This window comes from Mastigoproctus giganteus, chromosome 4, assembly GCF_048544385.1.
Source record: "Mastigoproctus giganteus isolate SK-2022 chromosome 4, ASM4854438v1, whole genome shotgun sequence".
Lineage (NCBI taxonomy): Eukaryota > Metazoa > Arthropoda > Arachnida > Uropygi > Thelyphonidae > Mastigoproctus > Mastigoproctus giganteus.
In genome coordinates, this window is record NC_143578.1 from 154,617,596 (window position 1) to 154,638,216 (window position 20,621).

Here is a 20,621-nt window from a genome sequence, read left to right on the forward strand (position 1 = left end):
ATCTTTTGCCAAGGATTTCTCGTAATCTGCCTTCGCCTGCCTAATCTCTTTTGTGACCTGATTACAGACAAGCTTATATCTGCCACAGGCTTCTGAGTCGCTTGTTAATTTATATGCATCCCGTGCATTTTTCTTCTCTGTTACAAGTCTCATTAGTTCATTAGATAACCATTTTGGCCTAAACCTTGAACAATATTTCTTAATAGGTATGAAACTTTTCCCGATTAATTCCTTGAATGCTTCCCACTTAGAATTTACTGTTGGTAACATTGTCAGTTGATCCCACTGTACAGAATTTAAAAACTGTCTGAGACCACTGTACTCACCCTTACCGAAGCAAAACAGGATCTGGAAAGGTTGAGCAGATGGGCTGAGAGGTGGCAAATGAAGTTTAACATTGACAAATGTAAAGTACTACATATTGTGGAAACAGTAACCCCAGAGTAACATATCAACTCTGTGTTACTACACTGACAGTTGTTGAAAATGAAAAGGACCTGGGGGTAATTGTGCAGGCAGATGGACTGCAAGAGTAGCTCATGGTGTCTTGTCAATGATATACAGGAATTTTTCTAGCAGGGATAAGGAGGTGATTATTCCCTTGTATAAGGCAATGGTCAGGTCACACCTTGAGTACTGTATACAGGTCTGGAGGACTCATTTCAAGAAGTATGTAAAGCTGCTGGAATGAGTACAGAGAAGGGCAACAAGATTAGTGAATGGAACAAAGGGTTGCTCTTACGAAGAAAGGTTTAAGTTTTGAAAATTACAGTGTCTGGAGACTAGGCACCGGCGAGGTGATCTGATACAGGTGTATAAAGCCTTGAATGGTTTGAGCAAACTCAATGCCAATGGGATTCTTCCTCTTGCTCAGAATAATCACCTGAAAGGGCATAAATTCAGATTGAGGAAAGACAGATGTAGGATAGATGTGCGGAAATTTGCCTTTAGCCAGCGTGTAATTGGTTGGTGGAACAGACTTCCATCCCTTGTTGTGGAAGTTGATAGCCTAAATAAATTTAAGGCTCAGCTGGACAGGTATTTCGAACGAACGGAGGGGTGAAGTGGATTTTTTTTTTTTTTTTTTTTTTTTTTTTGGCTGATGCTGCACAAGCTTGCTTTCTTGCATCATATGCCTCTACTAATGCTAATATGTTCTGAGGGTGCAATGTTTCAAATGAGAGGGAAGATATAGCTTGGGATACAAACCTAAATAACTTCATTTATTAAGAATGTATCTCAAAAAAAGGATAGAGGGCAACAAAAGAGTTGAAGGATTTAGATCTGACAGTGTTCAATAAAATTTCTCGTATAAGAAAGACATGGTGAAATATCATTCTGTGCAGACAAAATGCTGGGATGGATCTTTAAGATATAATGTAACGGATCCTTAGCAAAGACAGTTAATATTTACAATCATTATATTTGATAATGATCATATATGCCCCTTTAATAATAATAATAAGGAAATAAATTAAGGATCACAAGATGTCTGGGACAATTCTGTACATTATTATTTTTTTTTTTTTTCCTGAAAGTTTAAAAATATTACCTCCATCAGCTTGAACAGATTCTGTCCTTCTAAGAAATCCCAAATAGCCTGTTCGTGCATATGTCTGGGTAGTATCTCCTGTGATTAATCTTGCATTAAAGTGATCATTATGCAAAGAATCATCACCATAAATTGTAAAATAACCACTGGCGTTGTTTGCACACTGTACCCAAATCTGGAATAATAAAACAAATAATGTATATTTCTCAAATATGCAAATAAAATTTATATAATCAAAACAATTTTAAAAATGTATTGCAGATTGTTTCTTACACATTTTGAATGGTTTTTTGACAGGTTTCAGTCCTTTAATTGGTAGTTTTAAAGTTCTGTATAGGTAACATATATAGCAATATGCCTAACCTATACATAATATACATACATAATAAACTGGTCACAAATGGCCAATTTATTATGTATGTCCTTATCATCCAAGGAATCAACTACTTTATAGAGATATGGCATGTCTGTACTATACTAAAAAAAATAACAGGCAGTGAGAGAGTGAGAAAATCACAAAAAGAATGGGCCATCAGTATGATCCAAGTTACTATGTGTAAGGTATGGAAGTTTGAACCAAACATGCAGGCACCAGGATCAAAAAGTTTTTCCCCCTGACTTTCTTCTATTTATTCTCTGAATGTTATGTTTTATTGACTGTACTGCTTGTTTATTTAGTGATATATGTCAAAAGTTTCATTGCTCTAACTGTTTCTTTTGTTACAGAGCTGTGTGACAGTGTTCATGGATAAAGTTGAATATTGATTCATTATCAAATTCCTGTTTTTGCAAAGTAAAGAGCCAAGGGCTATCCATGAAAAGATGTTTATGGTGTATAGGGATATCTTTTCATTGTAAAACATTGATGGAGACAGTTCAAGTGTAGCTGGGAGAGCATCCATGATGAGGAAAGAAGTGGGTGGCCAATCATGTCTCATACTGTTGAATTTGTGGAGAAAACTGACCAGCTTATCCTCAGTGACTCTGTCATGCTCTCCATGGACCCATAGTTGCTGAGACTGGGATAAACTATGAGTCAGTGGAGAGCATAATTCACAAAGATTTGAATGTGAGTAAGGTGTTTGCATGATGAATTCCTCACCACTTCAGAAAAAAAAAAAAAAAAAAAGCTGGCCTGCTCTGTTGAATTGATTGCCATGTGTAACATTGTTCCTGACCTCTTTTTTTTTGCCTGATTGGTGACTATGGATGAATCATGGATACACCATTTTGACCCAAAAACAAATTGGGTTTCAGAACAATGGAAATATCAATTTCAACTCCCAAAAAAGGGCAGGTGCAACCACCTTCAGGGAAGGTGTTGCTGTTAGTTTTCTGAGTTTGAGATAGTCATTATTCTCACAGATTACCTGGGGAAGGGTGCCACTATCATTGCACATTACTACAGAAACTTACTGATGCAATTAAGGAAAAGTGATGCACAATACTCAGCAAAGGCATGCTGTTGCTTCGCTACAGTGGACCATCCCACAATGCTGTTGCAACCAATGATCTTGCTGTGAAGTTAGAACTCCACATCTTGCAACACCTGCCTTATTCTCCTGACTTGGCACCTTCAATAATCTTTGTGTGGAAAGCATTTTTTTTGGCACTGTAGATGTAATTTCTGTGACAGAAGTATAGTTTCAAGACCAAAGTGAGACCTTCTACAAAAATGGCATAAGTAAGTGCCACAAAATATGGGAGAAATGTGTTGCTTTGTGACTACATAGAGAAGAAATAATATATGTTTCAAATCTCAACCTCCTGGGACATGTAGAACATGGTCAGGGGGAAAACGTTTTGAAATTCCCTTGTAGTGGGTACATCAGATAATGGTTAAACAACCAGAAAACATCTGGCTATTGGTAATCCTAAGGCAGAGATAGCTTATCGATGTGAGAGTTTCAATCTCTGTTGGAGAATTTCTAAATGAATCATGCAGTCTAACAGATGGGCCACAATTGGTCAAATGATAGCAGAGCACAGTAAAAGACTGCTGTCAAAGGGTTATACCATCACATTGTACCCTTAGCTTTTAATTAAAGGTATAGTGGTCACCCTGTACAATAGAGGAGTGGAAAAAGGTTGCTCACTCTGAATCCTGATTCCAGTTCTATCCTAATGGCGGGGTGAATCAAGGGACACTTTAAAGTGTCAGCAGTTGGTGGTAGAAGTATGATGGTGTGGGAAGTGTTTTTGTAGAACACATTAGGACCCTGTGTATCAATGTCTGAATACCACAGCCTACTTTAATACTGTTACAGATCAGTGTGTTGTCCATCTGGTAATGGTTTCTGCTAGCAGGATAGTTTGCCACGTCAGAAGGCACAGATTTAGATTTACCCCCTTCTGATCTTAGGTAACCGTGGGACATGACGGAATTTGCATGGACCAACTTTCCTGTGGAATGTTTTAACACCTTGTGGTGAACCAAAGTAGTGAACCAAAGTAGGTGCTACTTGCTATTAGCTCCATGTACCCAATAAACTGGCTATTTGGTGTTTGTGACAAATATGATCATAATATAAGCAATACATAGATAGTAGATTTCACTACATATTCTGCCTTCTTGTGCTAATGTTGCAGTGAGTTTTAGGTTTGTTTAGCATTGTGGCTTCATTGCTTATTTGACCGATTTATGAAATGCTGTTTATTTTTTAATGAAAAATTGAAAATGTTTACACTTATTATTTTCAAAATAACAACTCTCTTTTAAAGAGAGTAATACCGCATGTCCAGTGGAAAACAGTAACTAGATTTTAATAAATAAGTTAAGTTAAGATTAATACAAGTAGCCTTCAGGGTAACGAACCCCTTCTTCAGCAAGTGAAAATAAACACATACAGAATACTACCAAAAAATATAGACGTTAGAGATAGAATAAAATAAATATTAAATGAGCTGTGCATGCTCAGATGAATTTGAGAGTGTGCACAGGATCGCGAAATTGTGCAAACATTCATTCACTAGATCGGCATTCATTGTTGGTGCACAGACGTGTATAGCACTGCTGCCAGCATCTGTCAAGTGTCAAAACTGTTGATTCTAAGATAGGGTGTAGTCTTGTACCCTTGCAGCGATCTTAGAACTTTCAAAACTGTTGATCTTAGAATCAACAGTTTTGAAACTTGACAAATGCTGGCAGGATTCTCATACATGTCTGTGCAAAAACAATGAGCGCCGATCTAGTGAATGAATGTTTGCACAATCTCACGGTCATGTGCACACGGACAGCTCATTTAGTATTTATCTATCTCTAACATTTTGGTAGTATTCTGTATGCATTTATTTTCACTTGCTGAAGAAGGGGTTCGTTACCCTGAAAGCTACTTGTATTAATCTTAACTTAACTTCCTTATTAAAATCTAGTTATTGGATGTGCGGTATTACTAATTTGATTGGATACTATTATGTAGTCACAAAGGAACTGGATGCAAAGAATAACATTGATATCATATATTTGGATCTTAGAAAAGCCTTTGATACTGTTGCACATGGAAGACTGCTGCACAAATTGAAGCAGTGTGGCATTGGAGACAAATTGCTGCTATGGATAAAGGGATGGTTGAGTGGGAGAAGACAGAGTGGTAATCAATGGACACTGCTCTTTGTGGACTAATGTTATTAGTGGAGTCCCTCAGGGTTCGGTATTGGGTCCATTGTTGTTTTCTGTATTTATAAATGATACTGATGATGGTATATCAGGCTTAGTGTCCAGCAGTATATCCTACCCATTTCGGGTTTGTGATAACTTTTAAATCCCGCACTCCGAGGAGTTCCAGCATCCCGCACCTTGGATGGTGCCTGCAATAGATCCTACCCTATTAGGGTTAGCATGATCATGTCTGTGTTGTTTTGGGGGGATGGAGAGTTATCCCACACAGGTGCGGTTTAGTTCTTGGGCTCTGAGTTCTGCAATCTTAGCTCGCCTAAGTGCAAATGTTTCCTGCTCATAGGTGGTTAATGAAGATACCTTATAGGTATCTTCCTCGAGTAGCAGAGTGAATTCTTGATTGCGAGGGTTTCCTCTGTATTGTGGTGAGGAATTTAAGCCTAATGTTGTTGTAGTTGGGGCACTCATACATGCGGTGCCCCCAGGACTCCTCTTCGCCGCAGTGGCAACGTGGATCATTCTCGATTCCTATGGTGGTCAGTTCTTGTTGGAAGGATCCATGGCCGGTGATGATAAAGGTCACATGGAGGCCAGGCAAAAACCAGGGTGGAGGTTCTGGGTGAGTTGAACTTATAGATGGAAGGAATCGTTTTGTGATGGCCCCTTTTGTTGTAGTGTCCCAGTCATGTTGCCATATCTCTTGTAGATATTGGGTTATCCGTTGTCTTTCCTGCCTGGTGCCGTTTGTGGTGTCAAGTTTAAAATTAAGCAGTTGAAAATTAAGTTGGGTTGGAACTCCTTTTCTTAAATGATAAAAAAGCCCTCTTTTAACCACTTCTAAGTATAGTGGCTGACATCTAGTTAATACCTGCACAGCATGGGTGCTGACGGTGCGGCATGCCCTGCAAATTGAAGGGAGCATGAACCTCTGGATTGAATCCAGCTTGCATTTATTTCTTGCTAGGATAGCTTTTCGGTACCAGATGGAGACACCATAACACACAATTGGCCCGTATACCACTTGGTATACGAGAGTAAAGAGCTTTGTGATTCAGCCCCCAGTCTGCCCTGCTGCCCGCCTTATCATAGCACCGTACCTTTGAATTTTGTTGACTAGATACTTTAGGTGGTGGTGGAAGGTAAGCCCCGAATCTAAGAAGATACCTAGGAGCTTGACTTCAGTGTACAGCCGTATGGGTGTAAAGTTTAATTTTATTGTAGGTGGTCTTGTGATTTGTAGCCTGCCTTTAAGGAGTACGGATTTTGTTTTCTCTCCTGAAATGGTAATGTTGTGCATGGCTGCCCAGTTCTGGAGTTTTACCAATGCTCCATTTGCCAATTTCTCATTAAATTTATTAACAATACTCCTAGCATTTAGTATACATGCACCTGTTTCTACTTTTAGACAATATCTTAGTTACCCTAACTGAGCCCATGTATTTTAAAAAGAGTCAAAAATTACTTGCATTCAACAATATCTCAGGAGTACCTAACAAGTTTAGCAATTTTAGGAATAAAAAGTTCTGCATTGCAAGATTTAAATTATGAAGAAATAATGGATGATTATGTGAAAAAGTGGAGAAAGAAGCACATATAAACTGTGTATAAGTTTAATTACTTTGTGTGCAAATTTTAAATTTTTTTAAAATTTGATTTCAAATAAAGATGAGAATTTTTAAAATCTGGTAAGTACTTACTTTATTATTTTTAAAATATCATATTATATTAATATATATTTACTTATTCAAAAGGGCCTCAAAAAAGAGCTTGGCACAGAAGCCCCACAAACCATAAATTCATCACTGCATTTGCCATTTCTTTCCAGAAATATAGCCATCTTTCATTACTAGATTTTTTTTTTTTTTTAATGATAGAATTATAATCATGATATGGGACCTGATTTTGTGATACTGACCTTCATGCCAGATTTTATGCTAGTTGATCTGTTTTTTTTTTTTTTTTTTTTTTTAAATCTCTGCATGTGTAGGTGTCTAACATGACTTCTCTGTTAGTTTCTTTCTCCTGAGATATACTAATCAGGTATCTGTGAGGTTTATAGTTTCTAAGCACTGGATTGCACTTACAGAATCCCAAAAGATAATACTTTTCATGAAGAAGTGTTGCATAGTATATTCTAATGCTATTTGAATTGCCCTCAGCTCTGCAGTATACACACTAGGTTTTATTGCAAACTCTTGGGAAACAGTGTCTAAATAAATTTATGTGCCTATGATTGTGTTCGAATTTGATCCATCAGTATAGATATGCTGATAATCTTCAGAGTTTTCTACATAAGCAGCATGTAACTGTTGGATGTTGTAATTTGGGATATTATTTTTTCCGCAATGCAGAAAACATTTCTCACATTCAGGAGGTTGTGGGACCAATGTGATTCAACCCTATCTACTGCTAATATAAAGGAAGACATTTTTGCTGCTTTTCTTGGCTTTCTTTAGCAGAGGCTTGTAATTTTATGTGGCCTGCCTAACCTCCGTTGACACTTGAATGTTATCACCCATATTCAAATTCTGAAACCCTTATATCTGAGTGATACCACGTCTCTGATAATTTGCATTTGATGTCTTGGAGAACAGCTCAAATTTATTTACTGTGCTCCAACATTGGTGTACATGGAAGTATATCTGAACCTGTTCTTACTCTTAGTTACCTTAACACAGCCCATTTATTTCCTTGTTCTGTGATGACCTACAGCAAGCCTTAAAATCCCTGGTTTGGACTGCTGAATGTTCCAATTGAAGCAGTGCAAGAATCACTTTCACTTCTGCATGTAGCTATTGTTGATCTATTAGTCTGTGTATCCTCCCACCAAACTAGCAGTTTTCTGGCCCACCTAACACTTTGTCAACAGCATCAGCAAATATTCTTGCACCCTTTCTATGTAAGTGTATCTGATCCCTGTAGAAGCAGTCTCTACTGTTAACAACACAGACCACACTGAGAAAACTTCTACCTTCATGAGCCTTGCCCAATCTCTCCAAGGTGAAATTAATTGACAAGGCTCTCATCATGTTCTCCCTGTAGGTAGAATTGGAGACACTTTCAAATTTAACTCTAACTTGCTACTTTTTTATTCAACATTTGTTTGTACTTGTTAAGTAAGTCTTGTAATATCATTAGTGCCAACATGTACAACAATATCAACTTTTAGCTTCTTTCATTTTTTAGCTACAGTCTTCAGGTATAACAGAGGAACTATTTATAATACTATATAACAAAGAATGCTGATTGGTTGATCTGTCAGGAATGAAAGATAAGGAAAGTAGGACTATGGAGTTCAGCCCGTTGTTGTCTTTTTGCACCAGGATGCAATTGTCATTTTGTTGTTTGTCTGTCAAGTCTCAGTCAGAGAGACCAGCCTGAGCTGGGTATAAGCATTCCATAGTTGCTTATTTTCACCTCGAAAGTATACTTTCTTTCCAGATTACTGGCCTTACCACAGACAGGGAGACATGAGCAGGGTCACTTAGTGACCAAGCAGCTGTATAAGTTAGTATGTTATTTGGGTTAGTAGAGTTAACAAGAGAAAAAAAAAAAGAAAGGTGTCTTTCCTTTTTGGACATCAGTTTAGTTTTACTTTGAGGAACTTCTTAAGAAATTAAGGATTTTACTAGAAAACACTAATGAAAAAGCTGTTTATTTGTTGCAAGAGTTACGTTACTTTTAAATTTCTTTGGTATCAGCTGATCACTAAATTCTTGGCACTTGGAGTCACTGTTCTTCCACTGTCCTCTTTCAAAAAAAAGTATGATGATGTGCCTCAATAAAACAATATCCATTCACTGTTCAATTCCAAACTCAGAAAATTAACTATTCCTCTTCCTGATTTATACTTTCCACTTCTGTTCTTTTAAACTTTCTTTCATGTATTTCTCAAAAAATTATGATTTACAGAAACTGAAATCCAATGTCAACAAGTATATTTTGTCTTCTCAGCTGTCAACTTTTTTTTTTTTTTGACTGATGCTGCATATAAGCTTGCTTTCTTGTATCATATGCCTCTACTAATGCTAACTTATAAACAGTACTATAGGTTTTTATGCCTTTCATGTTATTAAAAAAAAAAAAAAAAATCTTGTGAGCTTCCTTTATAAAAGTTTACACAAGAAATAATGAGAAATTAATAAGATGGGGTCTGGTTCAAAGATCTGACACCACAGCATAATAGAAGGCATATAATATACAAAAATGTGCAAATGTGGAAAAGTTTAATACATAGAACATTTTGTATACATAGGCAAGACAAGAAGAAAATTGATTGTACACAGACACACAAAACAAACACATAGCCAGAGGAAACACTAAGGAATCAGAATTGCCAGAACACGTGTTGGAATGCATTCAAGCATATAGTGGTAGAAACTGTGGTAATAGGGGAGAAGGAACATCAAGTGGTGCTGACATATTAATATTGTATATCGTGGTGTATGAAGTGTTTGAATAGTTTATTTCTTGATTGATAACACCTGCAAAGAAAATGTCTCTGAAGATGACTAAAGTTCTGACAAGATTTTACAAGTTGTGGACTGTATTAAGACTAACCTACTAATCATTGTAGATGTTTTGGATTGTATATCTAAGCCAATTAATAAGATGCATTTCTGATTGCTTTTTTCCCTCAGAGACATTTAGTCTACTAGAACTTATAATTACACAAATGGTTTCTATGAAATGTTTATGAATTACATAATCTGAATTGTAGTTTTTGATACAACTTGTTCATTGTACAGATAAGAGAAATTCAGCTTTACTCAACCAGATAACACATCATTTCTTTTTCTTCTGTTGCATTGGAAACTCTTTGATTAAACAACTTATAAACAAAAGACATCACACATTTATCTCAGTGTTAAAGATAAATGTGTGAAAGTAAAGAATATGTGATATTTCCCCTGGGACTTTCTGATTCTTCATTTTCTTCAACGTCTACCTTATCAGGGTGGATATCGGGTATGTTGTATGTGTTACTAATTTGCAATCCATCATCCCCACTGCTGGCATCATTCCATCGCTCCTCAAGAGTTTTTGGGTAGTAAATGGATGGCCATTGCACAAAACAGAAGGAACTGGAAAGTTGCTGGAGAGGCCTTCATCCCGCAGTGGATTAAAAATGGATGATGATGTGATATTTCACCTACCCTCTCTTGCAATATGAGTAAGTGAGAGAAAAGTAAATGAGAAAGTAAAGACTATTTTATGTTAAATCCTATACTTTGTTGTTAGTATAAGTTTTATTCATGTCTTTCTTGAATAGAGGACATTGAAATTTACCTCTCCTAAGTGTGAGTCAGCACACTGCCCTCTGGTTTCAGAGTTAGCTATAACAACTTTAACTCCTGGAAGTAGTTTACCAGATTCCATTAAACAAAGGCTATGTGGTGCCCCTCTTTCAACTAGTGTAACTCTGTCATTACGAAGAGCTCTCATATCTACATAAACTGCTGTTGGATCTGGACTTGATGCTCCCTATAAAGAAAAAATATGCTTAAGAGAATGAATACAGTTAGAAAACATGGTAAAAAAAATAATAAATACAATAAATACATAAAACCTGAATATCTAATCAAACTGAAAATGTGTAGATAAAGTACTAATCACAGATGCAATCCTGCACTTCAATATTGCAATGTTAGGTACCAAAGGTGGCTCTCCGGTGAATCACAGCTTTATTGCATGTACTGTGCAGTGTGTATACAGACTTGGCTGTGATTGGGCATAATACAACAGGAGATGCTGAGAGAGAGAGAGAGAGAGAGAGAGAGAGAGAGAGAGAGAGAGAGAGATTAAGTTGAATTCAGCATTTTGTTGAATGAATATGAGTCCTTAAAATAGGGTTGTTGCCCAAGAAGGAATTAAAATGGGTGGAGGGGACTCATTGATCCACCATAATCTTGGAGCCTACCTTCATGCAGCTGGCTGCATGGAGAGACACCATGAGAGGGATGTGCTGGTCCCACAAGAGGTGGCTCCATTGTCAGGGAAGGGGAAGTGGAGAAAATTTTATATAATACGGTACAGGCATGTTTGGTGATATGGTAGAACAATTATCGCCTTTTAAGGGCATAAAAGGAGATATTGTAGCATATATTGGTACTGATGATATTAAATATAGGCATTATTAAGACTAACCTACTAATCATTGTAGATGTTTTGGATTGTATATCTAAGCCAATTAATAAGATGCATTTCTGATTGCTTTCTGAACTTAACAAGCATGGTGGCATTGAGAAAAAGCTGCATATCAGAGCTGAATTTGAAAGTAGATGGAATTTGGCCAAGGCATAATGGAGGGTGTCTATGATGAGAGCCTTATCAATCAGTTTGCCCTGGAGAGATTATGCAAGGCTCAATGGGTAGAATTTTTCTCAGTGTGGCCAGTGTCTGTTAACAGAGGACTGCGTTTATAGAGATGGGATACACTTGAATAGAAGAGGTGCAAGAATATTTGCTGATGCTATGAAGGCAATGTTAGGAAGGTTGGAAAACTGTTAGTTTGGGAGAGATGGGGAATAGACAGACAATGATTTAATGATAGCCATATGCAGAGATAGAACTGATTTTTGCATTGCTTCTATTCTGACATGGCAAAGTATGAATAACAGGAGGGGTGGTATTATAAGGCCCAATGAGGGTCCATGTGGGACGAGCAATTACATAGGCTGTGTAAGATTTAACAGTCATGATTATCCAAACACTATACCCACACTGCCTCCAGTCAGAATCCTGTCTTTTGGCCATTAAGGTAATTAACTCTTACAAGCAAACCTATTAGCTGATTGATCCTGGGTAAATCATTGTAGGGGCCCAGAGTTCTGTATTGAAGCTGGATCCCCCATCACCAGGATAGCCTTCCCAAGTTTCCACACTTTACAACACACAGCAAATATACCAGATGCATATGGTGGTAGCTTGGAACTTTGCCTGTGCGCACTTGACCTTGTGATGCTAACTAGAGATCCAGCATCATCACTGGGAGGTTCGTTTGCTATGTACAGCTGCCCATGTTGAGAAGCAGAAGACTAGAGAAGAGATAATTGGGAAGTATATGAGGGCATTAGAAAGAAGGCCAAAAGAATTGTGACAAGGAAAACTCTGAAATATATCAGCATTAGTAGATGCATACAATGCAAGAAAGCAAGCTTCAGCATCAGCCAAAAAAAAAAAAAAAACCCTTCCCATTTCACCCATCCATTCATTCCAAATGTTTGTCTAGTTCTGACTTGAATTTATTTAAGCTATCAATTTACACGATAGATGGAAACAACTTCCCGCTAGCTAAAGGCAAATTTCTGCACATCTATTCGACAACTGTCTTTCCTCAATTTCAGTTTATGTCCCCTCAGGTTTATAATCTGAGCAAGAGGAAGAATCCTATTAGCATTGAGCCTATCAATCCAATCAAGGCCTTATATACCTCAATCAGATCGCCTAGCAGGTAACTAGTCTCCAGATGTTGCAATTTGCAGAACTTAAGCTTTTCTTTGTAAGAGCACCCATTCGTCTTGTTGCCCTTCTCTGTACTCATTCTAGAAACTCTACATCCTTCTTAAAATGAGTCTTCCAGACCTGTATGCAGTACTCAAGGTGTGGTCTGACTATTGCCTTATACAAGGGAATAATCATCTCTTTATCCCTGCTCACAAAATTCCTGTATACAATTGACAAAACCCCATAACCTACTCTGGCCGCCTGTCTGCACTGCTCAGAAAATTTTATATCTGACTGCACAATCACTGCCAGATCTCCTTCGTTCTCCACTATCCAGTGTAACACCACGCAGTTGGTACATTTCTCAGGGGTTACTGTTAACCATATGCAGTACTTTGGATTTGTCAATGTTAAACTTCAGTTGCCACTTCTCAGCCCATCTGCCAACTTTTAAAGATCCTGTTGCAGCAGCATACTGTTATTAACAACCCTGCCAACCTTTGTATCATCTGAAAATTTTGACATTAAACTTGATATACCTTCATCAATATCATTGATAAATATACAAAACAACAAAGGCACCTCCGTAGCCAGGTGGGAAGGAGCAGCAGTGCATAGCACATGCTTCTTGATTAGACCGGGGTTCGAGCCTGTCACCACCAAATACGGAGGATGCGGAAAGGTCAGGGAATGACTACCGCGTATCCCGGAGCAATATGGCCTTATTTGCTAATGCTCCTAAAAAAAAAAAACAAACCACAATGGGCCCAACACTGAACCCTGGGGAATGCCACTACTATCTAACTAACATTAGTCCACGAAGAGCTGTGTCCATTGATTACCATTCTCTGTCTTCACCTGCTCAACCATCCTTTTATCCATTGTAGCAGCTTGCCCTTAATGTCATACTACTCCAATTTGTGCAGTAGTCTTCCATGTGCAACAGTATCAAAATCTTTCCTGAAATACAAGTATATGATATCAAAATTATTTTTTGCATCCAATTCCTTTGTGATCACATCATAGTATCCTATCAAATTGGTCAGACAAGCCTTCCCTAGATGATCCTGAAATATTTCTTTAACCAGTGACTCCATTATTTTCTCTGGAACAGAAGTCAAACTAACAGGTCTGTAATTACTTGTGTCATCCTTTGATCCCCCTTTGTGAATTGCAGATATATTTCCACATCTCTAGTCCGTGCGACTTCCCCTGAGTCCCAGGATGCTCTCATAATTATGGCTAAGGATTTGTTTACTTTCATTGCCACCTCCTTTAATATCACTGGATAGATCCCATCCACCTCAGCTGCCTTTCTTATGTGTAACTTCAACAATATCTCCCGCACTTTGCTCTCAGTTATTACAAAATCATTTAACTCCCTCTTAGAGTTTGATAAACATCTGGGCCTCTCCATCTTCAATAACTCCTCATCTGTGAATACAGATGCAAAATACTCATTGAGTATATCGGCTACCTGAGCATGATCATCAGTAGTAAACTCATCTATGTTAAGTGGTCCAATCTGATTTATCCCTTTCCTTCTAGAGTTTACATAAGTAAAGAACTCATTGCTGTTTTCCTCTGCATCCTTTGCCAAAGATTTCTCATAATCTGCTTTCGTGTATATAACCTCCTTTATGACAAGTCTCATTAGTTCATCTGACATCCATTTGGGCCTAAAGTTAGAACAGTATTTCTTAGCTGGAACAAAAAACCTAGTAGCTTCGAAGATTACTGCCTTGAATGCTTTCTATTTAGAATTTTCTGTTGGTAACATCATTAGTTGGTCCCACTGTATAGAATTTAAAAAATCTCTGAGACCACTGTAGTCACTTTAACGAAAGCAAAAACCCTTCCTTTTACCCCTGATGGTAGTTACATCTAAGTAAATCCCACATCAGTAAACTATGATCACTCTCACCTAGTGGTTTCTTTATCTGTAAATTCTTAATGCATGAATAATCACTGCTGATAATCAGATCAAGATTGTTACTTCCTCTGGTTTCCTCTCTAACATGGTGCCATAAAAAACAATCATCCAATAAATCCACAAAAGCTTTGCTAGTATGAGAGTGACCAACCCACAAGTTCTAGTTAATATCTGGGAAGATAAAATCCCCCATTATAAGGCACTCTGAATTACTGGTGCACTCTATTTCTATTTTTTTGTTATAGGCCTAATGACTCATAAGAGTCATTAGGCCTATAACAAACCCTACCCTTGTTTTTGCTTTTACAGTGCTTATGTCACACCAAACTGACTCAACATTGCACTGACCATCTATGTCAACTGGATGCACTTCCTTAGATTTTGTTTCTTAACTAACAGCATAACCTCTCCTCCCCTCCCATCCTGTTTATCCTTTCTGTTCACATTGTACTCCCCAAATTCCAATTCTGCATTCCTTATATCTGTGTGACACTATGGCTCTGATGTCACAACAGTATCCACCTTTGATGTCTTGACCAGCACTTCAAATTCATCTAATGTATTTTCTATACTCCTATCATTGGTGTAAATTCAAGTATACATGCATCTATTCTTACTCTCAAGGCCTGACGTAGCCCAGTTGTCAGGAACGAGAGTGCACAGTACATGTTCCTTGAGTGGACCAGGTTCAAGCCCGTGACTACTAAATACGATAAATTATTTGTATTGATGATTAATTGTAAACTCTACTGACTTGGTTGTCGTGCCGGAGTATAAACAGAAAATTTAATTTTTAAAATTTTTTTACTCTAATACAGCTGTATGTATTTACTTGTTTCATGACCCCCAGCAGTTCCTGAAATCCCCAGAAACTTGCTTTCTGGGCTGCTGCTCATTTCAATAGAAGCAGTGCAAGAACCAATTCCACCTCTGTCTGCGGCTACTGTTAATCTATTAGTCTGTAAATCCCCCCCAAGCCAACATTTTTTTTTTTTCATCATTGACCTGTACTTATTAGGTAAATCCACAGATCTCTTACACTTAATATGAAAAGCTATATAGCAGGTTGGATTCTAGAGAAGGAGAAAATATATCTAACTGGCAAAGGCAAGAGATCATAAAACAAGAGAAAAATGTGGGATCTACAAAGTTTATCAAGGATGAGAATCTAAAAGTTTTGGCAAGAGAGGAGAACATTAGAGAATGATAGAAAAGGTATTTGAAGAATTTATCAAATGAGGAATTTCCAAGAGAGCCAGTAGGTGTCACAGAACAGAATAGGAATGATAACCATACAGGATAGAAGTGGCTTTGTCTAAAATGAAGTGATCTAAGGATATAGAATTGAATGGAATATAGGGGAGTGTGGAATCTATTGTTACATACATAGGAACTGAATGGATCGTGAAATTATTTAATAAAATTATCAGTGACAGCAGAATGCCAGATGCATGAAGGTCAAACCTTTCTTATTCCAATGTATAAAAATAGAATCAAATCGATATGCCTTACTGTGAAGATGTGGGAATGGATCATTGAACAGGGATTAAGGGACGAGGTAAATATCTAAAAATACTGGTTACCTTTAATGCTGGGTAGTACAACGATGGAACCGATATTTTATGCAAAGCAACTGATGGAAAAGTACAGATGCTCTACTGTAATAAAAATTATAAAACACTGAAGCTTTCAGAGGCATCTGCCTCCGTTATCAACAGTAAAGCTTAATGTACAGTACATCTTTAAATATCAACAGGCTCACGGTTCACAGCACGTGTTTCACAGGAGCATGGGCAGTACTCTCCATATGTGCACTGGAACCAGAAATGGCTCAGGAGCTTGCCAGGCAGAACCATTCATCCCGTCCAAGAACCACAGATTTGAAGAGGGTATAAATGCAGACTCCCCTGTCTCTGTTAATATTGTTATGCTCAGAGGAGCAAATTTGCAAGCTCTTGAGCCACTTGTGGTCCCAAAATCTGTGTCACCAGTCAACAATAACAGCTTCAACAGCTTCGTCAGGAGAGATTTGATGGTGCTCCTCCCAAAAATGCTCTGCCCCAGCAGACTTCCCATAATCCGCAGTCTTTATCACACTGATATGCTCCCCCATACAGTCTTTAAACTGACACTTTGTTTCACCAACATAACATTCTAGTTCCAGTGCGCATATGGAGAGTACTGCCCATGCTCCCATGGAAACACTTGCTGTGAACTGTGAGTCTGCTGATATTTAAGGATATACTGTACATTAAGCTTTATTGTTGATAAAGGAGGCAGACACATCTGAAGCTTTGGTGTTTTATCGCTTTTATCCCATAAAATACATTGTTTTGTTTTATTTTATTGTACAGACAGTGTATTTTATTTTATCAGTTTTATCTGGCTTAATTATAATATTCATTTTACTTATCTTATTATTATTAACAATTTTAATTTATTTTATTTTATTTCAATAAAAGTTTATAATGGTTGGTGTAGTATCATTGCAGTCATTATGAAAACGAACATTCCCAACCCCAGAGACCTATTTGAACTTATCCGGAACAGCCGTAGTACATTTATTGGAAAACCAAGGTGTAGATAAAAGGATGAGATTTTAAGGTGGGACGTGGAATAAAGGATTTTAATTCTACTAGAATAATTTTACTGACACAATCCAAGCAAACATGGACATCAGGAGATTTAAAATAGTAATCCAACCAAAGAAAAGAAGACTAGAAATCTCACAGGTCATTCCAATTTGCCTTCTTATAATGCCAAAAATAAGATGAGCTGGGATGGCCATGTCAGAAAGGCTCCATCGAAGAAGAGACCATCACTAAGTTGTGATATGAGGTGCCTAGAGGACTATTCACCTTAACCATGTACAGTGAAAGTTCTCTGTAGTGGGAATAGAAGAAAGTGTCCACTTTGCTTGTTCATGTTACTTGACAGACTTTTTTTTTTAATGTTTATCATTATACATTTGGGTTTCAATTAACTTTTAATAAATAATGAAATTACTTTTTAATAAATAACAAACTTTAATTTATGTTATTTATTATAAAACATTAACTTTCAGTAAAAAATGAATACAAATTACTTTATTTACAGTATTTCATTTTCATTATGGATAATTAGATTGCTCACTAATTTTACTCCATATTCATTACTTTTGCTTGATGACAATTCTTTTAATGTATTTAGGTAATCTAATGCATCAGCATAGTTTTTTTTTTTTTTAAATTTTGGGTCACGCTGTTGTTCTTCTTCCTCCATAAATTGTTCACAAATTCACATACAGTGTCCTTTCCTTCAGTGTTTTGCCATCTACAGAAACATGCTCATCACCACTCAGTGGAGAATTTCCTAGAGTCCATGGCAAGCCATTAAGTACAGATGCATCTGCAAAATCACCATCACGCTGACTAACATTCAAATCAGATCTGATTTGTAGACGCAGTTTTTAATAGTAGAGGCACTTACTGCATTCTATGCTGCACTAATCCAGATTATAACTTGTAGTATTTCTGTATGTTTGCAAAGTTTTGAACAACTTTTTTCTTCATCAGGTGTTTAAGAACTATTTGTTAATATTTTCAACTTAAAGAGTTTTCAGTTATTCCTTGATCTAGTGGTTGAGAAGCAGATGTGATGTTGGGAGGAAAAAAATACCATTTCAGCATTATTCAGTTTAATGTGTGGCATTGTCAAGAAATAAAATAACTTTTCCATTCTGGCAAATGATTATTTTCCACTGGATCAGCCATTCTGTTATTATCTCCCTAGTTATTGAAGCCTTATTGTTTGATTTCCAATGCACATTGAGTTTGTTTAAATCAAAACCTTTAAAAACTTTGGTTTCACAGATTTGCCTATAACAAGAGGTATTTCACGAATGCCCATCATGCTTGTACACAAAAGTACAGTTAGATGCTCCTTGGCTACTTTACCTCCAGCAAGTTCCCCCTCTAAGGCACATTGTTTTATCTGGAACTGCTTGAAAAAAAAATAAAAGACCCATTTCATGACCCATATCAGGGGTAGTAGGGTCGCGGAAGAGAACAGTCGGTAGATTTTTCGCTGCTGTAAAGGGATAAGTATTTTTAAATTTTTACAGTATTTTTCATTAATTAATGTAGTACATTGTGTTTTACACAGATATTAAATAGGTTTAATAGCATTCTTTAGCTTCTTATTTTGTATTTAACCAGCGATTTTTGGAAGTTACGACTCCCGGTGTTGGTGTCAATATTGTTGAACTAACCCCCATATTATAGTCGATAAGAAATAGCTTAATGTATATACAGGGTGTCTCAAAAATATTGGTACACACGTTTAGGGGAGGTAGGTAACATCTAAAGGAATGTGAATTGCATAGGAACCAATAACCGGAAACGTCACCGTAAGTCGGTACACGGCGCTGTTCATCAGTTCGCGAGAGGTAAAATTTCTGGTTTACTCATGCAAGCAGTAGTCGCTGCACGAAGAGCATGCATCGATATACGAACTGTGAGCTGGCAGACATGCACCTAGTGTATGGATTAGCAGAGGGCAATGGACGAGCCGCTCAACAAATTTCTGGAGAACGCTTCCCAGACAGACATGTACCAGACCACCGTTTGTTTGTGTGTGTGCCTCAAACTTTGTGCGATTATGGGTCATTTAGAGATAACAGGAGTAGTGCAGGCAGATCACGTTTGATGTGAACTCCTGCCATGGAAGTAAGTGTGTTGAATGCCGTCCAGAATAATCCTTCTACCAGCACATGTGCCGTTGCCTCTGCCTTAGGAGTGTCTCGTTGCTGTGTACAGCGTGTCTGGCACGAGGATTCCTAACACCCCTTTCATCTCCAAAGGGTTCAGTTACTGCTCACCCAAGATCATAGCCGAACCGGGCTAGCCGAGTGGGTAAAGTACCTGCCCGGCAACCCAAAGGTTGCGGGTTCGATTCCCGCCTCGGGCTTGGATCAAAGTACTGCAAAAACCTTGGGAGGTGCAATATGGCCACAGAAGCTGACGCGCCAACAACTACCAAATCACCCAAGATCATCCTGCACGTGTGGCTTTTACGCAGTGGTTTCTCCAAGAAAGTGTTCAAGACTTGAATTTTCCAGCCTATGTTTTAGTCACGGATAAGGCTTATTCAATCAGCACAATGCTCATATGTGGGCTCACGACAACCCACATGGTGTGCGCCCCCATGCAGCACAATATTGCTTCGCAATAAATGTGTGGGCAGGTATGGTCGGCGACTGCTTAGTCGGCCCATTCCGCATGAACTCCGCTAAATATTGGATCTTTCTTGAACAAGTTCTACCAGGGTTACTTGACAATGTTGCAGCAAATATGAGACGCAACATTTGGTTTCAACATGACGGGACGCCTGCCCATTATGGAAGGTGTGTTCGTGACCATTTGAACAGGCATTTTGGGTGTCGATGGATTGGCCGTGGTGGACCCGTTGCCTGGCCCCCACGCTCACCTGATTTATCGAGCCTTGATTTCTTTCTGTGGGGGTCCCTGAAATCTATTGTGTATGGATCGCCTGTGGAGACGGAAATGGATCTCATGGCGAGACTTGTCTGAGCTGCTGCTACTGTCAAAGAAACTCCAGGTATGGTCGACCATGTCCACCAATCCATGCTGCATCGGTGTCACGCATACATCGCGTCTCATGGTGGAACCTTCGAGCATCTGTAGTAACATCATGAAATGCATCCATCTCATACTCCATTGTTAATATGATGTCAAATAAATGTTTGCCACTAATTACTGTCTTGTGTCATTTCTGCTTCTTGTGCCTCTGCTACTACTTTCCCGTGACGTTTCCGGTTATGGGTTTATATGCGATTCCTAAGAGGTACAAGCTAAAGATAATAATGATTTATGCACCAACATCGAGCCATGATGATGAAGAGGTTGAAGAAATGTACACTGAAATTGAGAGCCTTCTAGATGAGCAGAAAACCCACTACACTATTATTATGGGGGACTTCAATGCTAACATTGGAAAAAGGCAAAACAGCACAGAAAGAGGAACTATAGGAAATTTTGGAATTGGTGAAAGAAATAAAAGAGGTGAAAGACTTG

General features: G+C 38.0%; 1 protein-coding gene across 2 annotated transcripts in view; it reads right to left on the reverse strand.

Moving 5' to 3' along the window:
• The window catches only part of LOC150087127 (disco-interacting protein 2-like), a 1,128,863-nt gene that overhangs the window by 50,313 nt on the left and 1,057,929 nt on the right, over positions 1-20,621 (reverse strand). For both annotated transcript variants that reach the window (XM_090372979.1, XM_090372978.1), the window contains exons 37-38: positions 10,458-10,652; positions 1,553-1,727 (exon numbers count right to left, since the gene is read on the reverse strand). In XM_090372979.1, coding sequence (XP_090229105.1) covers positions 1,553-1,727; positions 10,458-10,652 — 370 coding nt within the window. The remainder of the gene's footprint in view (positions 1-1,552; positions 1,728-10,457; positions 10,653-20,621) is intronic.